General features: G+C 40.5%; 1 protein-coding gene across 1 annotated transcript in view; it reads right to left on the reverse strand.

The window, feature by feature from the left end:
• Positions 1 to 2,308: 2,308 nt before the first annotated feature.
• LOC126419024 (septin-1) overlaps positions 2,309 to 21,388 on the reverse strand; it is a 60,393-nt gene continuing 41,313 nt past the window's right edge. The window contains exons 8-9 of the mRNA XM_050086081.1: positions 12,428 to 12,529; positions 2,309 to 4,667 (exon numbers count right to left, since the gene is read on the reverse strand). Of these exons, the coding sequence (XP_049942038.1) occupies positions 4,538 to 4,667; positions 12,428 to 12,529 (232 nt within the window). The 3' untranslated portion in view covers positions 2,309 to 4,537. The remainder of the gene's footprint in view (positions 4,668 to 12,427; positions 12,530 to 21,388) is intronic.

Raw genomic sequence — 21,388 nt, forward strand, 5'->3', positions numbered from 1 at the left:
TCGTTACAGCTGGGCATAGACATACTACATTCAGACAAATTATGTGTAAAACTGACGTGTACAAGGCATCCCCCCAAGAACAAAGACGTGATTCAGTAAAACATTTTGTACATCTATTAAGTTTAATTTTTCATAAGTTTTGTAGGAACAGATTTCATTTTTTCAAATGAAACACTGCATGTATTTATTGTATTCATAGTTACTAAGTGATGATTTTTTTAAAATTATGTTAAAAGTAGTAGTCCAGCTGCCCTAATCAAGGTGACAGAGTCTAATCTCGAATGCGTTTGATGTGAACAAGCATGCAGAATCTCCTTATCAAATGTCTGGACCCATGTGAACATGAAAGTAATACTAGTTATAATACACATGAAGGTGGCAGTAGTAACCTTGTCCCTCCTAAAGCCTCACTGCTTGTCAAGCAATACAACATATATCACAAAACCAATTTTTCGTATATTTTCAAGGATAGAAATTTAACTACAGCAGCCAAAACTTTCATAGATGCAGCTTTGTTGAAAGTATCCTTTCCAATGATATGCAATTGCATGAATTTGTACTGTACATACAAGGTACATTGAAGCGCCAAAGAAACTGGTATAGTCATGCATATTCAAATACGGAGATATGCAAACAGGCAGAATATGGCACTGTGGTCGGCAGTGCCTATACAAGACAAGTGTCTAGTGTAGTTGTTAGATTGGTTACTGCTGCTACAAAGGCAGGTTATCAAGATTTAAGTGAGTTATAGTCGGTGCATGAGCAATGCAACACAGCATCTCAGAGGTAGCAGTGAAGTGAGGATTTTCCCATATGGCCATTTCACGAGTGTACCGTGAATATCAGGAATCCGGTAAAACATCAAATCTCCAACATTGCTACAGCTGGTAATAGATCCAGCAAGAACGGGACTAACAACAACTGAAGAGAATCGTTCAACATGACAGAAGTGCAATCCTTCCATGAGTTGCTGCAGATTTTAATGCTGGGCCATCAACAAGTCCAGCGTGCGAACCATTCAATGAAATATAATCAATATGGGCTTCCAGAGCTAAAGGCCCACTCGTGTACCCTTTATGACTGCACGATACAAAGCTTTACACTTTGCCTGGGCCTATCATCACTGACATTGGACTGTTGATGACTGGAAACATAGTGCCTGGTCATATGAGTCTCATTTTCAAATTGTATCAAGCAGATGGATGTCTACGGGTATGGAGACAACCTCCTGTATCCATGGACTCTGCATGTCAGCAGGGGACTATTCAAGCTGGTGGAGGTTCTGTAATGGCGTGGGGCACGTGTAGTTGGAGTGATATGACTCTTGACAGGTGACACATACATAAGCATCTTGTCTGATCACCTGCATCCATTCATGCCCATTGGGCATTCCTACAGACTTGAGCAATTCCATCAGAACAATGCAACACCCCACACACCCAGAATTGCTACAGAGGGGCTCCAGGAGCTCTCTTCAGAGTTCAAACACTTCCGCTGGCCACCAACCTCCACAGACATGAACATTATTGAGCATATCTGGGATGCCTTGTAAAACATGCTGTTCAGAAGAGATCTCCACCACCTCGTACTGTTATGGATTTATGGACAGCCCTGCAAGATTCGTGGTGTCAATTCCTTCCAGCACTACTTTAAACATTAGTCGAAGCCATGCCATATCATGTTGCAGTACTTCTGCATGCTCGAGCGGCCCTACGCAATATTAGGAAGGTGTAGCAGTTTCTTTGGCTCTTCAGTGTAACTTTGCAGCACTTTTTGTGTAGGCATCTGGAAGCATGCGATTGCCAGCAAGCACCGTGGTTGCTGCGAAGGGAATGAAACTGCGGGGCACATAAGCTCCACCTCCTCCAGGGGGGAGAGGAAGCAGCAAACCAAAATCAACATTGCATTTGCATTACCTATTCCAGTGCTGCACTGCTATGGAGTGTTTTATTGTTTCCTAACCAGGGTTGGCAGCAGGTGGAAACAATACATAACAGCACTGAGTAATGAAAGTTCCATAGATTCCTTAACTTACCATTAGGTACCATGTTACATTGTGCATATAGAGATAGAACTGAAACTTTTTTCATTGCTTTCTCATATCTCTGATGTATTCCACATTCCCAAAGGTTATACTGAAAATGATGATTCATTTACTTCTGCCTCTCTGCTCCTCTTGTCCTTCACGCATGTGCATTTGTATTTCCTGATGATTATAAGAGCACAGCTTATACAAATTATAGAATAAATACTTAAAAACATGCAAAATGAACAGGATATACATTTTGCAGAAAATTAATTGCTTAAAATCTTTCTGAAATTAAATTTATTTATTTAGCAGTGACTGGGAGATATTATCTATTAGGTTTCATAAAAATACTTTATCCCATCACTGGAATATACATAGTCATCTTAGTGACTAATAAACATCTGGTTCATACATGACAAATATATTTCTAAATATTAAAAAATAGTGAGTAATATAGTTTACAGACACACTTTCAAATTCTTCATACATTTGTTCTGCCTATCTCCAATAACTCACAATTTTTTCACATTTTCTGTTGATAATTATAAAATGCACAATGTTTTAAAAGAATATGCATGGCACATTACAATTTAACTGAATATACTGCTATAGCTACATAAAAAAACCAACATCTTATACAAAATATTGTGCATATAATTTGCAAATGCAGTCTGGGAGTATGAAAGTTTATCTAGTGCAAAAACAGCAGAGGCAATAGAAAATAAATAACCACATTAAAGTGACTGTTCTGCAGATGAACATATCAGACACATTAAAAGTTAAATAGTTGTATTTTTGTAGGCACAATGTTTATTAAAAAAGGGATTTCTTCTTGTTTAAATACTTTCTCACATGGTAATTTATTTCTGCTTTATATCAGTACCACAATATTTACACATACTGCTTAGGGAATCAGAACAAAAAATAATAAAATCTTCAGATTTATAAAACTGTTACACTCACACATTTTCTAATTTATAATATTAAAGCAATTACAACTAACTCCTATCACAAAAAATGTGAAGTTATCCATGTCAAAACTATTAACAGTCATTAGTCATCAGGAACAAAATATCTAAGTACAAATGTTATGATTGTGAAAAATGAGAAGGAAAACCAGTCTCATTCCACTAACCATTTATTATGCTTCCTCACTAATATGCATTGAAACATAACAAGTAATAATAAGTTCTTTTTGATCATAGACTAGGGGAAAAAACTGGTCTTATAATGAACATGAAATATGACATTGTTATGTCATATAAATAATGCGAGGACAAAGAATCAGATCATTGGCTGGCCTTAATATCAATTAGCACAAGAGTAATGTAAACATTTCAGCATGAAGAGACAATCAGCTTAGGACAAAGAGTACTTCATCTTATTTGAAAAAGAATTCAGAGGAGGACATATATTTCAAACTACAGTATAATGAATAGACATTTAACACACCAGGAAGGAGCTACTAATAAAGTACAGCACATTTTAGATGAGGTAGCAAATCTGTATGACTGCTCTGTACAAAACAATATCCATTATGCTATGGAATGTGCCGCTTTATGGTAAAAAAAAAATTATACTGACTGACAGAAGAGCAAGCAGATATACCTCATCTAACTGCCATTATACTGTTTTGTATAACTAATAATAAAATAAATTCCGATAAGGTTGTTTTGAATATAAGAGAAAAATAAAGTATTATTTCAAAGATACAACTGTGCCAGGAATATTTACTAGAATTTTGTTTTAAATTCTAATGCATGCACAGTTAAGTTGTTCTTGTTAATAATAAATTATTTTCTTTCACATTTTGTCTAACTGTTGTGGGTGTTCTCCGACACATATTTGCACTATAAAATGTTTGGAAAAAGTGCCTTTATCAGACATGTAATAATGTTAGTGATTAAACCTTATTATGCTGAATCAAGTGCAAATTATTGTAAGGATCATAGTAACACTCCTGCCAAAACATTTTTGTTCACTGTGTACATTGTAAATTTCTGTTCATTGCCTTTGTGAGAAAGAGTAGAGTAATCAGATGGACTGGTGTGTCTTAAATTCAACAGAAATCATTTGCACAGTCAAGGGAAAGTAATACTGATAGACAATGGAGGCATTTATCCACAATTAGTATGTTTCCTGTATAAGCAATATCAGCATGGAACATAATTTACTAGCAACATTCAAACAGTACATATTCATTCCTAAAATTACAGTTGAATCTGTGACATTCCTAACTGAAGTAAGTACATTCACAGCAAAGGTGTTTCTTTCCTGTACCTACTGAAGGTACTGGCTATGGATGCAGCCACCAATCAAACAAAAAGAATGTTTCCAACAATTTGTATGCAGATGTTCCTACATCAACAATGGTTATCCTTTATATTCTTATGCAACATAATTTCATAATAATTTCGAAAAATTAAATCAATGTAATGAAATTGACTTAATAACTCTTCACATTACTCATTAAATAAAATGAAAAAAAAAACACCACACATGACATTACTAAGGCTGTTGCTGCTGCATTTGTGCTTGCATTTTGGCTAACATCTCTTGCATTCGTCGAAGTTCTGCTTCTTTCTCTTGCAGGATACGATCCTTCTCACCTGCACCAACTTTCTCCTCTGGCAACACCCTACCCAGAAAAAAGACACACATAGTAATGTAGAATTCAACAATGCGAGTCAATAACCAACTCACTGTATAGTGGTGACATTGGGCAATACACACACAGATAAATGCAAACTGGGCACGAGAGTAATTAAACGCAGATTCTAAACAGAAAAGACAAATGAAAAGCTCTCTAATTCTAATGTTCCTTTTTTCTTTGGTAAAAGAAGATAATACAATATGCAGAGGGTATGCAGGTGTTCTCAAGAGAAGGATAAATCAATAAAAGGTGGTCAGCAATTAAAAGTTCTGAAACATCTCTGGGATATTATGACAAGTTTCACTGCATGTGCAAAATAGTGATTTATTGATGGTCAGTTTTGTGTAGGAGAGGATGTCTATGTGTGATACTTAGAACAAAACAACTTTGAGAGTTCCCTTGTTATGAAATATCAGCTCACTTGTCTCTGCAGTCTTGTGCATGTTGTCACCCACAGAACTCATCCTGAGTGATAGCTCAGTATCATTGCAGCAAGAGATCTTTATAGGGCTGTTTTTAACACTCTCATTTGGATAAATACTGAACAATATGCCTCTTTTGGCAAAACACAGGAAAATGATGTAGCTGTAAAGAGGAATGTCATCCTCATTCTTCCTCTTAACCACTATGGAGCCCAACGTTTTAATAGGTATCCATTTATGTACAAGTAAAACCATAAAAAAAGGTCCCAACAAAGCTTTAAATAACACACACACTTGTGTGCAAAACTTAATGACGTACTGTCACATGGCGAGAGGTGGGAACACATAATGCACCCAATAACACTGTCGAACATAACTGTTCTGGTGGTGCAGGTGCTAAGGTGTGAGCAGACATAATTGGGCATGGGTGCATTAACCTCCAAATCTCTGAACACAGTACACTCACTGGTCAATGTTATTGTGACACTGTACTCCTTCCCCATGTGTGTCATTTCAGTGGTGCATTTTCAAGCATTACATTGTTCGGTCGCATCAAACTGTGCAGGTAGAGGGGCTCTTGGAACAAGAGTATATTGAATGATTGGACTATCCTGCCCATTCCCCTGAATTAAATCCCACTGAGAAGCTGTGGAATGTGTTGGGGAGACGTATTGCAGCACACAAGTACCAACGACCATCCAGTGCTGGTGAAAGAATGGATGCCATAGACAACCATCATAAATTGCAGTGGCTTCAGTGTAATTACTGTCTTTAAATAAGGGTGTAATTTCTGTTCATCTCATTTCACAATTCTTTCAGTCACCTTCTGTACTACACTGTAGCAGTTTTTTTCTACGTATGGTCCACGTTTCATTGAGCTGCCATACACGGCAGTGACACATTATGCGAAAGTTACTTTCCTCCTTTAGTTTTGTACACAAATGTGCTATTATATTGGTACCGGAAGATTGTATTTTGTTTGTGGATAGTTGAAAATGCAAGTGCTTATTCACCTTACATTTATTAGGTGTAAGCAACAAAATATTTTTGTATTTGCAGTTAAATGTTGTAGCATTAGCATTTATTGTGTCTTTGCATAATAACTGATTCATAAGTCTGCTTAATTTACTTCAGGAGCTATAACTAATTTCTCTACTTTTTTTGTTTATTTATTTATCTTTAAGTTTGTGCAGAGACAAAACTGACCACTAGTGATGGTTGTAGGAACTAATGGAGGTCCATTAGCAGAGGGGTATGATACGAGTTTTTATTTATTGATGCACAAAAATTATGAAGAAACCAGTGAGGCCCTTCTCTTGAAATGCAGAGTGGGTAAACTGAGTAAACTGTTAGGGGAATAAAAGAGAATCAGTATTCTTCACACACATTTAGAAGCAGCAAAACATGAACTTTCCAGGTTGTGGATAGTGGACCATTCAGAGAATGCTTTCTGAGATTATATTCTCATCATTAATATTTAAGCTGGATGTAAAAACAGTGCAATTAACTAATTGTTTTAGGGCTGTGTAAGATTATTTCAATTTTTAAGCAAAGTACATTTAATTGTGGTCTTCTACAGATCTCCCATTTTATACTACAGGGTGTAGACTTGAAAGTGTGCTAAGCTCAGGTCACAAGCGAGATCAGCATTAATATTTGAACTACACTGTTTCCAGTTTTATTTACAGGTTATTTCAGGAACAATAATAAATATTTTAGGTGGTGTTACTACAGACCAATTTGAACAAATCGTTCCATACGAAATGTGTCCAGTTTTTATTGCTTATCAAGATACAGATTTTAGACTGTAACCCATACAAATATTCACAAGTGGTGCTACATAAAGGCAAATAATTAACACAGTAATACTTGTTCTGGACTCACAGTGTTCCAGAATTTTTAAATGACTTACGTTGACCGTCCATTTATTAATGATATCGACTATAGCAATTCAGATATTTTGGTCATATTCAAGTGGTTACTGGTGCTCAGAACAATGCAGTAGCCAGTGTTAATAAGAAGTATAAAAATGACAGGAGCTTCTATGGCTTGTGTCAACCTGTGTCACATGGATAATAATAATCTGATGCATAGGATACTGTGTTTTCCGCACCTGTGCACTTGAAAGATTGAATTTTCAATGGTGGATGTTGTTAATAAATGTACAACCAATGCCCAACATAATCTCATTAAAAAATAAGAATGATTAAGTTTGAAGCTGTTTTCCATAAATCACACCTCCAACTTCAATGCACTTTCAAACTCTCGAGAGTAGTTTTTCTGAGGTCATCTTGGCATTATTTTATGAGAAATGCATTAGTCATTATTCAAATGATCAATTCCTGTACTTTGCTTACTTTTAATTTGTAGACTTCACCTTTCAAACCATACCCTCAGGCAAAAATCTGAAGAGGTGATGTCCTGAGACCTATGCAGGCAAGAAATATGATGATTTTTGTTGATCCATCTACATGGGGAGATATGGTGCTACCTGATGACTCGAATGTGCAGGAGATCCATCATGCTGGGAGAACGTAGCTATCCTTGTAGCCCAACAAACCTCTTCGAATAATTTTGGAAGCTCGTTCTCAGGGGGCTAGATAACTGGGCCCTGTAAGACAATGCAGTAACACAACAGGCCAAATCCAGTGACTGTCTATCATACCAGATTGTACATAAACAGAGAAGTGTTACTGAAAATATGTATCCACAAAGGCATGTGGATTTTCATTGGATCATTGATGTGAGTTATGAGCGTTATTCATACCATCACGAGAGAAATGGTGTCAACAGTAAATAGTATTAATGGGGGTTACTTGGTAATTTTCTTTTAATTTAGATCTGAAAATCTGAAGTTTATCACTCAATGCTCTTCATTTCTAGTTACATGACCAACACTTCAACAGATACGTAAATTATGCCACAAAAGCCTACTTACAAAGTTTGAAGAACCAGCTTTAATTGAGGATCTAGAAATATACTATGGCTACCTATATATTGCTCCAGTGGAGACTGCAAAAACACTTAAGAGATTAGACTAATTACAGTGAACAAAGAAGCATTTATATAGAAAAGACATGTGATACAATGCTTTCTTCCACGCACTTCACTCTGGTTAGCAGACTATAGGCAGACTACAGATGTACACATAGATTGGTTTAGAGAGCAGGCTAGTATTTAATATCAGGTTTAAGCAACAAGCATTTAATATCAGGTTTAAGCAACACTAGTCCAGAGCAAGACCCTTCTTTGTGCTAATGTCTTCCAAATGTGCAACACACAGTCCTAGAGTGTCGGTAGGAGATAATTGCAAGTCCCATCTTATCAGCTTCCTCACACTGGCTCTTATGTTCTCTATGCTATTCAAGATGAGATCCTTTGCAGGCTAACAGAGGAGTCTGGTTTTACAGCTCCCAGTAAACCTAGCCATTACACATTTACAGGCAATAATGATCTCGGAATCATACCTGTTGGACATCGTACCATCACAAAGGGTAACACTGGAGATTACCTGCTACAAAAGATCCTGAATGGCAGTAAGGGCACAATCAAATCAATGAAGTATTTCAAACCCTCATGACAATCTCCATATCAACCTGAAACAAATGTATACATACTGAATAAAGGTGAAACTAACCCCCTCTAAGTTTGTATGCATACAACTTGTCATGACTTCTTTTTCTATTCAAAACGGGTATTCATCATTGAATATTATGTGTCTCCACTTTTCATTAAAGACAAAAGCATGTGGTGGTATATTTTGCAGTCCCATCTTTTGAAGATGCTTTTCAACAGGACAATGTAGCTTCCTTCAGTCATTACCAAATGCTCTTGGAACTCCAGAGAAATAAAATAAGGACACTCCTGTAAGGTTTCAGTCAGCAACGCATCTTCCTTCTTTGCTGAAGTGGGTTGCAAACCACCACTTGGAATCATCTCCACGTATTCTATCCCCTCATCCAACTCAGTACTGTTTGAAATGGTGTTCAGTACCGTAGAAATACAGTCCTTGCAAGTCCTATAAAATTGTCTTCAATACTATATCATAATTACCTGCCAAGTGTGGCTCTCCCCCCCCCCCCCCCCCCCCCCCCGCACACACACACCCCGATTTCATGCAAGGACACAATGATTTTAAACAAATATACAAGGACACACTGATTTTAAACAAATATAAATCACTTATAAAGGGTGTTTAAAAAGTTTTGCACAGTCGTCTCCAATTTTTTTTATTTTTTGCAGGAGGAGAATGAAATTTTTTGTGAAGATACTTGGAACATTTAGCTATACGTTGGTATATAAAAGTATTTTCTTTAATTTACAGGTGAGCCATAATGGACCGTGAAGCAGATGTCAGGTTGCGACAACGGTCGGTGATGGAGTTGCTTTTCAAGACCGGCGATGACTCTGCCACATCGGTTCACAGTTGCTCCCTGTTTATGGGGAGGACACAGTGGATCGCATCAGTATCCAGCAGCAGTGGTTGCAGAGGTTTAAAGACGGTGATTTCTCTCTACTTGACAATCCACGATGCAGTAGACCATCGACGGCAGTGAGTGACGTGAATAAGGAGACCACTGATCAAATCATCCAAAATGACAGATTGTGTGATGACACGATAGCTTGCTGAAGTGACTCTTTTGTCACTGGGTTGTGTGGTATCACTGGTACAGTCACTAGGTTACAGAAAAATCTGTGCATCTTGGGTGCCTAGATTATTGACAAGAGAAATGAAAATGATGAGGAAGAATGTGCGCGAGGGTCTCATGAAGACCTTTACTGAAGAATGGACAGTGTTTTGACAGCGTCATTACCCAGGATGGAACATAGTTGTTTTTGTCTGAACCTGAGAGGAAAACCCAATCCACGGAGTGGTATCATCTGGGTTCCCCTCGGAAGAAGAAACAGACTTTCATGAACAGCAGCCTGAAAGGTGATGGCCTCCTTCTTCTGGGATCAGTGTGGTGTCATTTTCATTGATTTTTTGAAACCTGGCAACACAATTAACTGGGACCGTTACTGTTTGTCATTGGACAAGCTGCAATGTGCCATCAAGACTCACAGACCACAGCTTCAGGGTGAGCTCATCAGACTACACCATGACAATGACAAACCCCATACAAACCTTATAACGCAGGAGAAAATCAAGAGAATGGGTTGGAAAATCGTTCCTCATCCTCCCTACAGTCCGGACTTGGCTCCATTTCATTTTTACCTCTTTGGTCGTCTGAAGGCCCACCTGCACGGTAAAACATTTGATAGTGAGAAAGACCTATTTCTTGTGTCAAGCAATGGTGTAAAAGTCAATCCCCAGAATTTTACCAAAGTGTATTTACATCATGGAAAGAAAAACATTGGGCCCGATGCATCATAGCTGATGAAGGCTACATTGAGTAAGCTCAATTTGTAGCTAAATGTTCCAAGTATGTTCACAAAAAATTTCATTCTCCTCCTGCAAAAATAAGAAAATAGAGACGACTGTGCAAAACTTTTTGAATGCCCTTTGTATTTTGTTGTTAGAACGCAGCTTTCAAAACAAGAAATTTGTCACTATGAGTAAGGTTTCAATGGCCTGGAATAGTTGTGATGACTGAATATTCTTTACAGGATAAACACTTACGGTGATATTTTTCTCTGTTTTGAAAACAATACATATAAATTCTAAATGACGAACCTTGAGACTAGCACTGAGCTTCTATCTAGAGGCAAATAAATGCATATTTATGAATGGCCATGCACCCAATTCATTATATTTATTGTTTGCAGCATAACTGATGCGTGTCTGACAGAGCAGTATCTTTTGTTCCTTCTGAATTACGAAAATTTAATCTTATCACCACCAATGCCCTATAGTATTGTGACTCTACAGAATGCATAAGTATTCCTCATTTTAATGAGTCACTTTGTTTGCTGTGGATTTTACAATCATACTTAATCCTTCCAGGCCTGAAAGTTGTTAACATCTATACTATATATAACTTATGCATCTATTTACACTGATGTGACAAAAGTTATGGGACAGAGATACGCACATATACAGATGGCAGTAGTATCAGGAATACAAGGTACAAAAGGGCAGCGTTTTGGCGGAGCTGTTGATTTATACTCTGGTGATGCATATGAAAATATTTCCGATGACATTATGGCCACATGAAAGGAATTACCAGACTTTGAATGCAGAATGGCAGTTAGGGCTATATGCATGGGATATTCCATTTCAAAAAACGCTAAAGAATTCAATATTCTGAGATCCAGTGTCAAGAGGACCAAATATCAGGTGTTACATTTCACCTCAGACAACGCAGTGGCCAACAGACTTCACTTAATGACTGAGAGCAGTGGCATTTTCACTGAGTTATGCCAAACATAACCATCAGGAAAGAGCGGGTAAATTTGGGGCAGCAGATGACTGAAATGAGTGCCTTTGCTAATAGCATGACATACCTGCAGTGCCTGTCCTGAACTCATGACCATTCTGACTGGAAAACCATGGCTTAGTCAGATGAGTCCCAATTCCAGTTGGTAAAAACTGATAGTAGGGTCAGAGTGTGGCACAGACCCCACGAAGCCATGGACTCAAACAGTCAAGAAGACACTGTGCAAGCTACTGGTGACTCCACAATGGCATGGGCTATGTTTACTGGGTCCTCTGGTCCAACTGAAGCAATCATTGACTGGAAATGGTTATTTTCGGCTCATTGGAGACTACTTGCAGCCATTCATAAACTTCTTGTTCCCAAACAATGGTAGAATTTTTATGGATAACAATGTGCCATGTCACTGGGCCACTATTGTTCACAACTGGTCCGAAGAACGTTCTGGACAATTCAAATGAATGATTTGGCCACTTGGCTCACCCGACATAAACCTCATCAAATATTCATGGAACGTAATCGAAAGATCAGTTCATGCACAAAATCCTGCGCCAGCCACACTTTCACAATTATGGCAGTATGGCTCAATATTTATGCAGGAAACTTAATAGAGCTGTTGAGTCCATGCCGCAATAGTTGCTGCACTACACCAGGCAAAAGGAGGTCAGAGACAACATTAAGAGGTCTCCCATGCCTTATCACCGTAGTGTATTGTTCAAATGCAATGTCCATATGTAATTTTATTACTCTGGTTTCAAAGTATTAATTTTTTGTGCTTCACCAAACTGATTAATAGAAAACACATTTTTGTTTATCCAGACAATTGATGGCCTGCTAACCAGACTCAAAACCAAGAAATTTATTTTTTATCAATAACACTTCTCATGCCTTAGATATCACTTATTGAATACTTCCAGTTTCAACATAACAGAAACTATAAAACACTTACGTTTGCCTTTTTGGCACCGAAGCTCCTTTAGCAAGTCGCTCAGATCTGTAATTTTCGTAGTGTACTTCCTGTGTCACTTCCTGCAAGTCCTGCATGTGGGTTCTGCAAACAAATGAGATTGTTAATATTCCATAAGTAATCCCTCCATTTTTCCTTAAGATCTCTAAACTGCCAATGCCCCCAAAAGCTTTAGAAGCTCAGAACTTACGAGGGCAGTTCAATAAGTAATGCAACACATTTTTTTTCTGAAACAGGGGTTGTTTTATTCAGCATTGAAATACACCAGGTTATTCCCCAATCTTTTAGCTACACAACACTATTTTTCAACGTAATCTCCATTCAATGCTACGGCCTTACGCCACCTTGAAATGAGGACCTGTATGCCTGCACGGTACCATTCCACTGGTCGATGTCGGAGCCAACGTCGTACTGCATCAATAACTTCTTCATCATCCGCGTAGTGCCTCCCACGGATTGCGTCCTTCATTGGGCCAAACATATGGAAATCCGACGGTGCGAGATCGGGGCTGTAGGGTGCATGAGGAAGAACAGTCCACTGAAGTTTTGTGAGCTCCTCTCGGGTGCGAAGACTTGTGTGAGGTCTTGCGTTGTCAAGAAGAAGGAGAAGTTTGTTCTGATTTTTGTGCCTACGAACACGCTGAAGTCGTTTCTTCAATTTCTGAAGAGTAGCACAATACACTTCAGAGTTGATCGTTTGACCGTGGGGTAGGACATCGAACAGAATAACCCCTTCAGCGTCCCAGAAGACTGTAACCATGACTTTACCGGCTGAGGGTATGGCTTTAAACTTTTTCTTGGTAGGGGAGTGGGTGTGGCGCCACTCCATTGATTGCCGTTTTGTTTCAAGTTCGAAGTGATGAACCCATGTTTCATCGCCAGTAACAATCTTTAACATGAAATTGTCACTCTCAGCCACATGACGTGCAAGCAATTCCGCACAGATGGTTCTCCTTTGCTCTTTATGGTGTTCGGTTAGACAACGAGGGACCCAGCGGGAACAAACCTTTGAATATCCCAACTGGTGAACAATTGTGACAGCACTAACAACAGAGATGTCAAGTTGAGCACTGAGTTGTTTGATGGTGATCCGTCGATCATCTCGAACGAGTGTGTTCGCATGCTCCGCCATTGCAGGAGTCACAGCTGTGCACGGCCTGCCCGCACGCGGGAGATCAGACAGTCTTGCTTGACCTTGCGGCGATGATGACACACGCTTTGCCCAACGACTCACCGTGCTCTTGTCCACTACCAGATCACCGTAGACATTCTGCAAGCGCCTATGAATATCTGAGATGCCCTGGTTTTCCGCCAAAAGAAACTCGATTACTGCCCGTTGTTTGCAATGCACATCCATTACAGACGCCATTTTAACAGCTCCGTACAGCGCTGCCACCTGTCGGAAGTCAATGAAACTATACGAGACGAAGCGGGAATGTTTGAAAATATTCCACAAGAAATTTCCGGTTTTTTCAACCAAAATTGGCCGAGAAAAAAAATGTGTTGCATTACTTATTGAACTGCCCTCGTACATCAATTATCAGATTTTCTCAGTTGGCAATTTTTAGCACAATACAAATTGAAACCCTGCAAAACTAACTGCAGATGAGACACGAGAGAAAATCACCCTGAATAGTGAATAGACTGAATGGTCCTCCTCCTCCTCCTTTGTACTTCCAAGTGTAGATGGTTGGTTATTTTATTTTTAATTTTAGCTTTGAATAAGAAAATTTCATTTTCATGAAAGATGCACACAACTAACTCCAAAAAATTTGACACCTAACTGTTTACAACCAATTACACGGCACTGGTAAAGCCAAAATTTAAATGACACTCATAAGAACAGAGTCAAAAGGTACCACAGATGCTGATGAACTGGCACCAACAGAAAAACAATAAAAGAGAAATAATGGTGAAAAGGCAAAAAAATAAGAAGATTATATGATGTGGTAAATATAAAGGAAGGAACAATGAAAGAAGAAGGTTCAGATTACATGTCACAGTGGAGCAGCACTTGCTTATGAATGGCTAAAAGATTTTCAAGCTCTGGCCTAAAGTACCAAAAATGCTTCTTTATGTCTGGATAAGTGTTATATTATCCAACAAACTACTGTAACAAAATTTGTCAGTTTTGTTACACTACACATGTCTACATTTTTCATTCTCTTTTCACATGACCCTCTTCGATGAAAATCTTCCTAATGCACAGGTCCCTCAATTGGTATCAGATATTTTAATCTTGTGGATTAACGAATACTTAAAATGAAGGGAAGCATGCAACTCTGACATCTGCAAGAGTTATGTCAATAATTTTGATGTGACTAGTAAGTGGTTTCTTTGGTTTCTAAAGCCTTGCCTGCTTACACTACTGAAATTCACTAGATTAGCATATTCGAAAAAATATGATGGTCGCAATAAGTTTTTAAATCAGCATTACATATTTGTTCCCTTCAAACAAATCCAAACTAGTATGATACAATGAAAATTAAATGAGATTAAACTTGGAAAGGAAATTCTTTTAGGCCTCACAGTATTGCTGTTGGTGGCCATGACAAATCCGGACTGAGCTGTCTAGCAACACTTTACCTCCCAACTGTGTTGGTTGGTTGGTTTGTTTGTTTAAAAGAGGGGGTGAGGGACCAAACTGCTAGGTCATCGGTCCCTCATTCCGATTAAACTAATTCCGCAAGGGCAGGAGTAAAATAATCGAGACATACAAAACACAGCTGGAAGAAAGGAGAAAACCACAAGAATGACAGAAGGGCAACAAACATTAAAATGGACAAAATCAGACAAGAAACACACAGAGAGATGCAAGAAACATGTACAAGAGATCAAAGCAAGGGAGCAGATTACCATGTCTGCCTGACCGTGAGAATAATGAGGAGAAGCCAGTCACTCTGCAATACATTAAAACCTCCACCCTAAAAGCACTAGGGTGGAGGATACAGATGAACAAAGGATCAAATTATAAAACCCATCCTTATGCATAAAATGTAAGACTAAACCTGCTGTTGAGGCATCGTCACCCAACACCGAAGGTAGGGTGCTGGGAAAGTTAAAAGTCCACCGCAGAGCGGCTAAAAGTGGGCAGTCCAGCAAGAGGTGGACGACCGTCATTTGTGAGCCACAGCAACACCGAGTTGGGTTTTCGTGACAGAGGAGGTAACCATGCATTAGCCACATATGGTCAATGTGGAGCCAGCAGAGGGCAACTGATTCCCTGCGAGAGGACTGCATGGAAAACTGCCACACATTCGTAGTCTCCTTAATGACATGCAGTTTGATGTACGTTCTGTTATGCCATCCCATCTCCCAAAGCCAAAAAGCCCTGTGGCATGAGACAACGCAGGTCAGTTTCGGAGATGTCCATCTCCAGAAGCAGTTTCCGCATAGTCTGTTTAGTCAGCCTGTTGGAAACTTCATTGCCTGGGATTCCAACGTGTCCTGGGGTCCACAAAAACACCACTGAATGATGGGACCGTTCCAGCGCATGATGGACTCCTGAATGGATGCTACCAAAGGATGGTGAGGGTAGCACTGGTTGATAGCTTGTAGGCTGCTCAAGAAGTCAGTACACAGGAGAAATGAGTCACCAGGGCATGAGCCGATGTGCTCAAGAGTACAACATATGGCCGCCAGCTCTGCAGTGAAAACATTGCAGCCATCTGTCAAAGAGTTCTGTTCAATATGTCCTCCATGAACATACGCAAAGCCTATGCGACCATCAGCCATTGAGTTGTCAGTGTAATCCACTTCATGGCTCTGGTACATGTCGGGAATCGAGAGGAAGTGATAGCGGAGAGCCGCAGGGTTAATGAAGTCCTTAGGGCCATGCGAAAGGTCCAGAAGAATCTGCAGCCTAGGTGTACACCATGGACGTGTACGTGTATGGCTCTCGAGGAGAGGTGGTAACGGGAAGGACTCCAGTTCAGACAGAAGGGACTGGACGCGAACCGCAACGGTACGCCCTGACCTGGGCTGCGGTTCGGAAAGGAGACAGTAATTCGGATGCACAAGAGAACTACTAATGAGTGCAACGTAACTCGCGAGCAGTTGTGCACGCCTAACCTTCAATGGAAGGACTCTGGCTTCCACCATGATGCTGGTCACCAGACTCATCCTAAAAGCTCCTGAATATGAAGGGAACTAGGGGAGGCACCGGCTTGGACACGTAAAGTACGGAGGAACAGTAAGTTTTGGGTGAAAATCGGGAGTGGGCCCCAGAGACCCCACTCATACAATGTGACAGGGATATGATGTCTCCAGGTCATGTCATATGCTTTACGTAAGACAAAAAAGACAGCAACCAGATGTTGGCATCTGGAAAAGGCTGATTGGATGGCAGACTCGAGGGACACAAGATTATCAGTGATAGAGCGATCCTGGTGGAAGCCGACCTGACATGTAGCCAGTAGGCCACGTGACTCCAGGACCCAACCCAACTGATGATACATCATATGTTCCAGCAGATTACAAAGCTACAAGGCTGATGGGCTGGTAGCTGTCCACATTAAGCAGGTTATGACTGGGTCTGAGCACCAGAATGATGGTGCTCTCCCACCATTGCAATAGAAAGATGCCATCGCACAAGATCCTGTTGAAGACCACGAGGAGATGTCGCTTGTAGTCAGACCACACAGGTCGTCATGTGCTCTCCAGTGGATAGATGGGAGGCCAGGACTGCAAACCGAGAGATCAATGGCCAAATATGTGCCATGTGCCACGCTGAAATGTGTGGGGCCACCTGTGTTTGAGAAGCAGAGGTCAAGTTGAGACAGTAAATTTTCAACATCCTCGTTTACGCACGTTAAAATCTGCCAAAAGGTTTAGGGAGTTGCTCAATCAGTGCAACCAATGTGTTCAGGGATACTGCACCATCTGGAGGAAGATATACATTGTAGACAGTTATTTCCTGCATTGTCCTTGTCCTGACAGCCACAGTTTCAAGAGGAGTTTGAATGGGCACAGGTTCACTGCGTACTGAGTTCAGGACATAGATGCAAACTCCACCTGACACTCTATTATAGTCACTACGGTTCCTGTAATATCCCTTATAGCCGCGGAGGGCAGGGGTCCGCATTGCCGGGAACCAGGTTTCCTGGAGGTCAATGCAGAAAGCAGGTATAAAGCTTAACAATTGCTGTAGCTCAGCCAGGTGGTGGAAAAACAGCCGCAATTCCACTGGAGGATGACGTTATCGTGAGGCTGGGAAGGCATTAAGCATACAAAAAGGTAGATTATGCCTCAGGTTGAGCCACTGGCAGGTGTCCGCAGTGGCTTAGTGGAGACCTTGGGAAAGAGGGCCCCACGAGACCCCTTCTGCACGAGAGGAGGCTGTTGCTGCTCCAGCAGGGGAGAGGGAACCGATGTCACTTGCGTTTGGGGGGGGGGGGGCGGGGGGGGGGGGGCGGCCTTGCACCTGAAGTAGGTGCTTTGGGAGCAACGGAGGAAAATTTGCCCCCTACCACCAAGGGGGTGGATGTATTCTGGTGGCCCAGAGGGCCCACTGTTCTTGTCACAGAGTGAGTAGCCGCTGGGACTTGGGACGGCGATAGTAATGTAGCTGCAGCATATGTCGACAACAACCGAATAGTGTGTAATCTTTTGAAAGTATGTTTAGCCTCTGTGTAAGTCAACCGGTCCAGGGTCTTTTACTCCATGATTTTCCACTCCTTTTGGAGTACTGGGCAGTCTGGCGAGCAGGGAGAGTGGTGCTCTCCACAGCTGATGCAATTGGGAGGTGGCGCACAGAGTATCTGGGTGCAGTAGACGTCTGCAGTCCTGACATGTGGTGCTGGAAGTGCAGTGGGAAGACGTGGCCGAACTTCCAGCACTTAAAGCACCGCATAGAGGGAGGAACGTATGGTTTAACGTCACAGTGGTAAACCATCACCTTGACCTTTTCAGGCAATGAATCACCCTCAAAGCCCAAGATGAAGGCACTGGTAGCAACCCTGTTGTCTTTGGGTCCCCCGTAAATGTGCCGGATGAAATGAACACCCCACCATTCTAAATTGGCACAGAGCTCGTCGTCAGACTGCAATGATAAATTAGTTCCTGGACCGGCCTTTATGGGGAGTGATGGAAACAGGAATATCACCCGGCTTCTCACAGGTGAGTAACACTCAGGATTGGGCTGGGGATGCTGTCTGAATCAAGACTGCACCATTTCGCATCTTGGACAACGCTGTCACTTCTCCAAACTTATCCTCAAGCTGTTCAACAAAAAATGGAGGCTTTGTAGGTAGAAAAGAGTCCCCATCAGTTCTACAGATTAAAAACCGAGGCGAATATGGCTCTCACCATTCTGTAGCCCTACGTTCCTTCCATGGTGTAACAAGGGAGGAAATCAATTTAGGGTCATACCTGTTGGCATTGTATTCTATCTTGCCCTTCTTAGAGATTACTGGTGCCGTACAGTCACCAGCAAGAGATGCCATAGTCCGCTTCATTGCGGGTCATCTGCGCTGATGCCACCCACTGCGATCAGGGGCTCTCCCCACGGGCGCCGCCCAGCCACAGCAAAGGCCAACTGGCATGATGGCTGTTGCCAGGAGTCCCAACACCCCAGGAAGACAGGCATCTCCTTGGCATACATGGGGAGTTTACAGCTCAGGCATCAGCAGTGCGACCCCTGTGTTGTCAGTGGGCTACCACCAAATGGATACATGATGGCCCCACCACAATGGACAATACTGGATTATACTGTGGCATATACTGCACCTTCCAGTGTAGGTATCAGTTGTTTTATGTTATGATCATGTTATTTTTACTTAGTTTTATTTGTGTTACCTCAGTAAAATTGTAACAACATTGCGGAGATGCTGAGTTGCAGGTAGGCACAACAAAAAGAATCTTGGAATTCACTGCAGTAGTGTGTGTGTGAGTTGCGTTTGTGTGAGTGTGTGCACATGTGTGTATGTCTGTCTATTGTTGACGAAGACCTTAACAGCCAAAAGCTATAATTGAGAGTCTTTTTGTTGTGCCTATCTGCAACCCAGCATCTGCCCTGTATGGTGAGCAGCAACTTTCCTTCTCATAATATTGTTACATTCCATCCTGGACTTTCCTCAGTAAAATTGTTTTTGACAGCTTTGACAACTCCAGAAATGCTATATGTTTACAATGGAAATTATATTTTGTGGAAAGTCAGTACGTTTATTTTCAGAGATAGATTATTTGGGTTTTACGCAAAAAAATTCTATTGGTTTGTGTCATGATAATTTACTCTCTTTTCTTTTATAGTGCCAATTAAATTTTCCACTTATTCTTTGTGTTTAAAATCTGTTTTTGATTAAGTTTGTCTTCTGGATATTTTGGGGAAATGGAAATTTATGATCATACAGAAAAATTATGAGCAAACAGATTTTAAATATCAAAAATACCAGGAAAATTTTATTAATATCATAAAAAAATGTAAATTAGCACAACGAACACAAATCAATAGAATATTATTTACATAATACCAAGAAATACCTTCTCTGATAATCAAATGTACTCACTAAATTTCCGCAAAACACTATTTCACTGTAAACATATAGCATCACTGGACCTTTTGCAGTCAAAATGCTGTCAAAATTAATTATACTAAAATTATACAAAAGTATATAAAAATAACATCATCAAACACAAAAGAAAGGTAACCGATACTTCTGCTCCAAGATGCAAGATTGATCATGACATACCAGCCAAGATGTAAGCATAATGTACCATACACGGACAAAGAATCTAACACAGACATTAGGAACAATATTATATGTATTGTACCATCTTACAAGTACACCAGATAATATAAAACACCTAAACAAGTTCACCATGGAAATTTGTAATACCTAAAAGTGAATAAATCAATAGTGCAGCAGAAACCTGCAACAAAAATAAAATATTTTAGTCAAAGAATTCGTGAAGACCACATGCACTGCTAAAATTCGACCTTACTAATCATCATGTTTTTGGACTTACATAACTTACTTAAAAGACCCCATTCCCATCTTTGTAAAGACCATGTTATCTTTTCCGGAAACTATACATTTCAAAAGTTATCCCAATTAAAACTTTTATCATCATAAGTATTCCAGAGTTTTTCAATTTGACAGGGTAATCCTTTCAAAAATTCATTGTCATAGTATTGTAGCCCAAATTTTGCTGATTCAAGAAATGAGGAAGTCTCTTCAAATAACATGTTAAGTTTATGAAATATTCCAATTAGAGAATTTTGAGTTTCTTGGTAAGCTTTGGTAAATTTTCGTATGCGCCAATACTTCCACACTATAAAATAGCACCACCATTTGTACCATTTTAAGGACATTGAGCCAATGGTTCATTAAAATAATTTCTCTGCCTACAGCATATGTATGTCTTAAGTTACTATCTAAAATGGAAGGACATTGCATTTTAACATTTTATGATAACTATGCTACATGCATCTAAATATGTCTCGCTGCACAAAGCCACATCTGGTTGGTGTCTGTAGTAACCAAAACCAACTGCGGGAACGCCTTGGGCTGCGGATTGGAGCCGCCAGGCGGGGAAGCCGGCGGCGGTGGAGCACGCACCACCGGGTAAACACAGGACGAGTCGCACGACAGACCAACGACAACTGACAACAACCGACCACGACCGACACAACAAGGAAGAGATAAACAACGGAGGCTTGTGGAAACCACAACACCAAACACCAACAGTAAATCCACTCGGAAACAGAGCCAGGCAAATGTCAACAACAAGCAACGACCAGAACGCAGTACCACCGAGATAGAAACGAAATCCAGAGCGAGTACCAGACTGACTGGGCTAGGGCAGAGCGGGTCCCTATACACGAAACCGGAGGGAGCAGCTATTGGCCGCTGTCTGCACGTGGTGTAGAGGTGGTGCCCTCGCTGCGCAAGAGCCGCTGCCCGGAATAGCGGCCGCGGAGGCGGAGCCGTCCATTTGTTCTGG

The sequence above is a fragment of the Schistocerca serialis genome, chromosome 9, assembly GCF_023864345.2.
Source record: "Schistocerca serialis cubense isolate TAMUIC-IGC-003099 chromosome 9, iqSchSeri2.2, whole genome shotgun sequence".
In the NCBI taxonomy this organism is placed as follows: Eukaryota; Metazoa; Arthropoda; class Insecta; order Orthoptera; family Acrididae; genus Schistocerca; species Schistocerca serialis.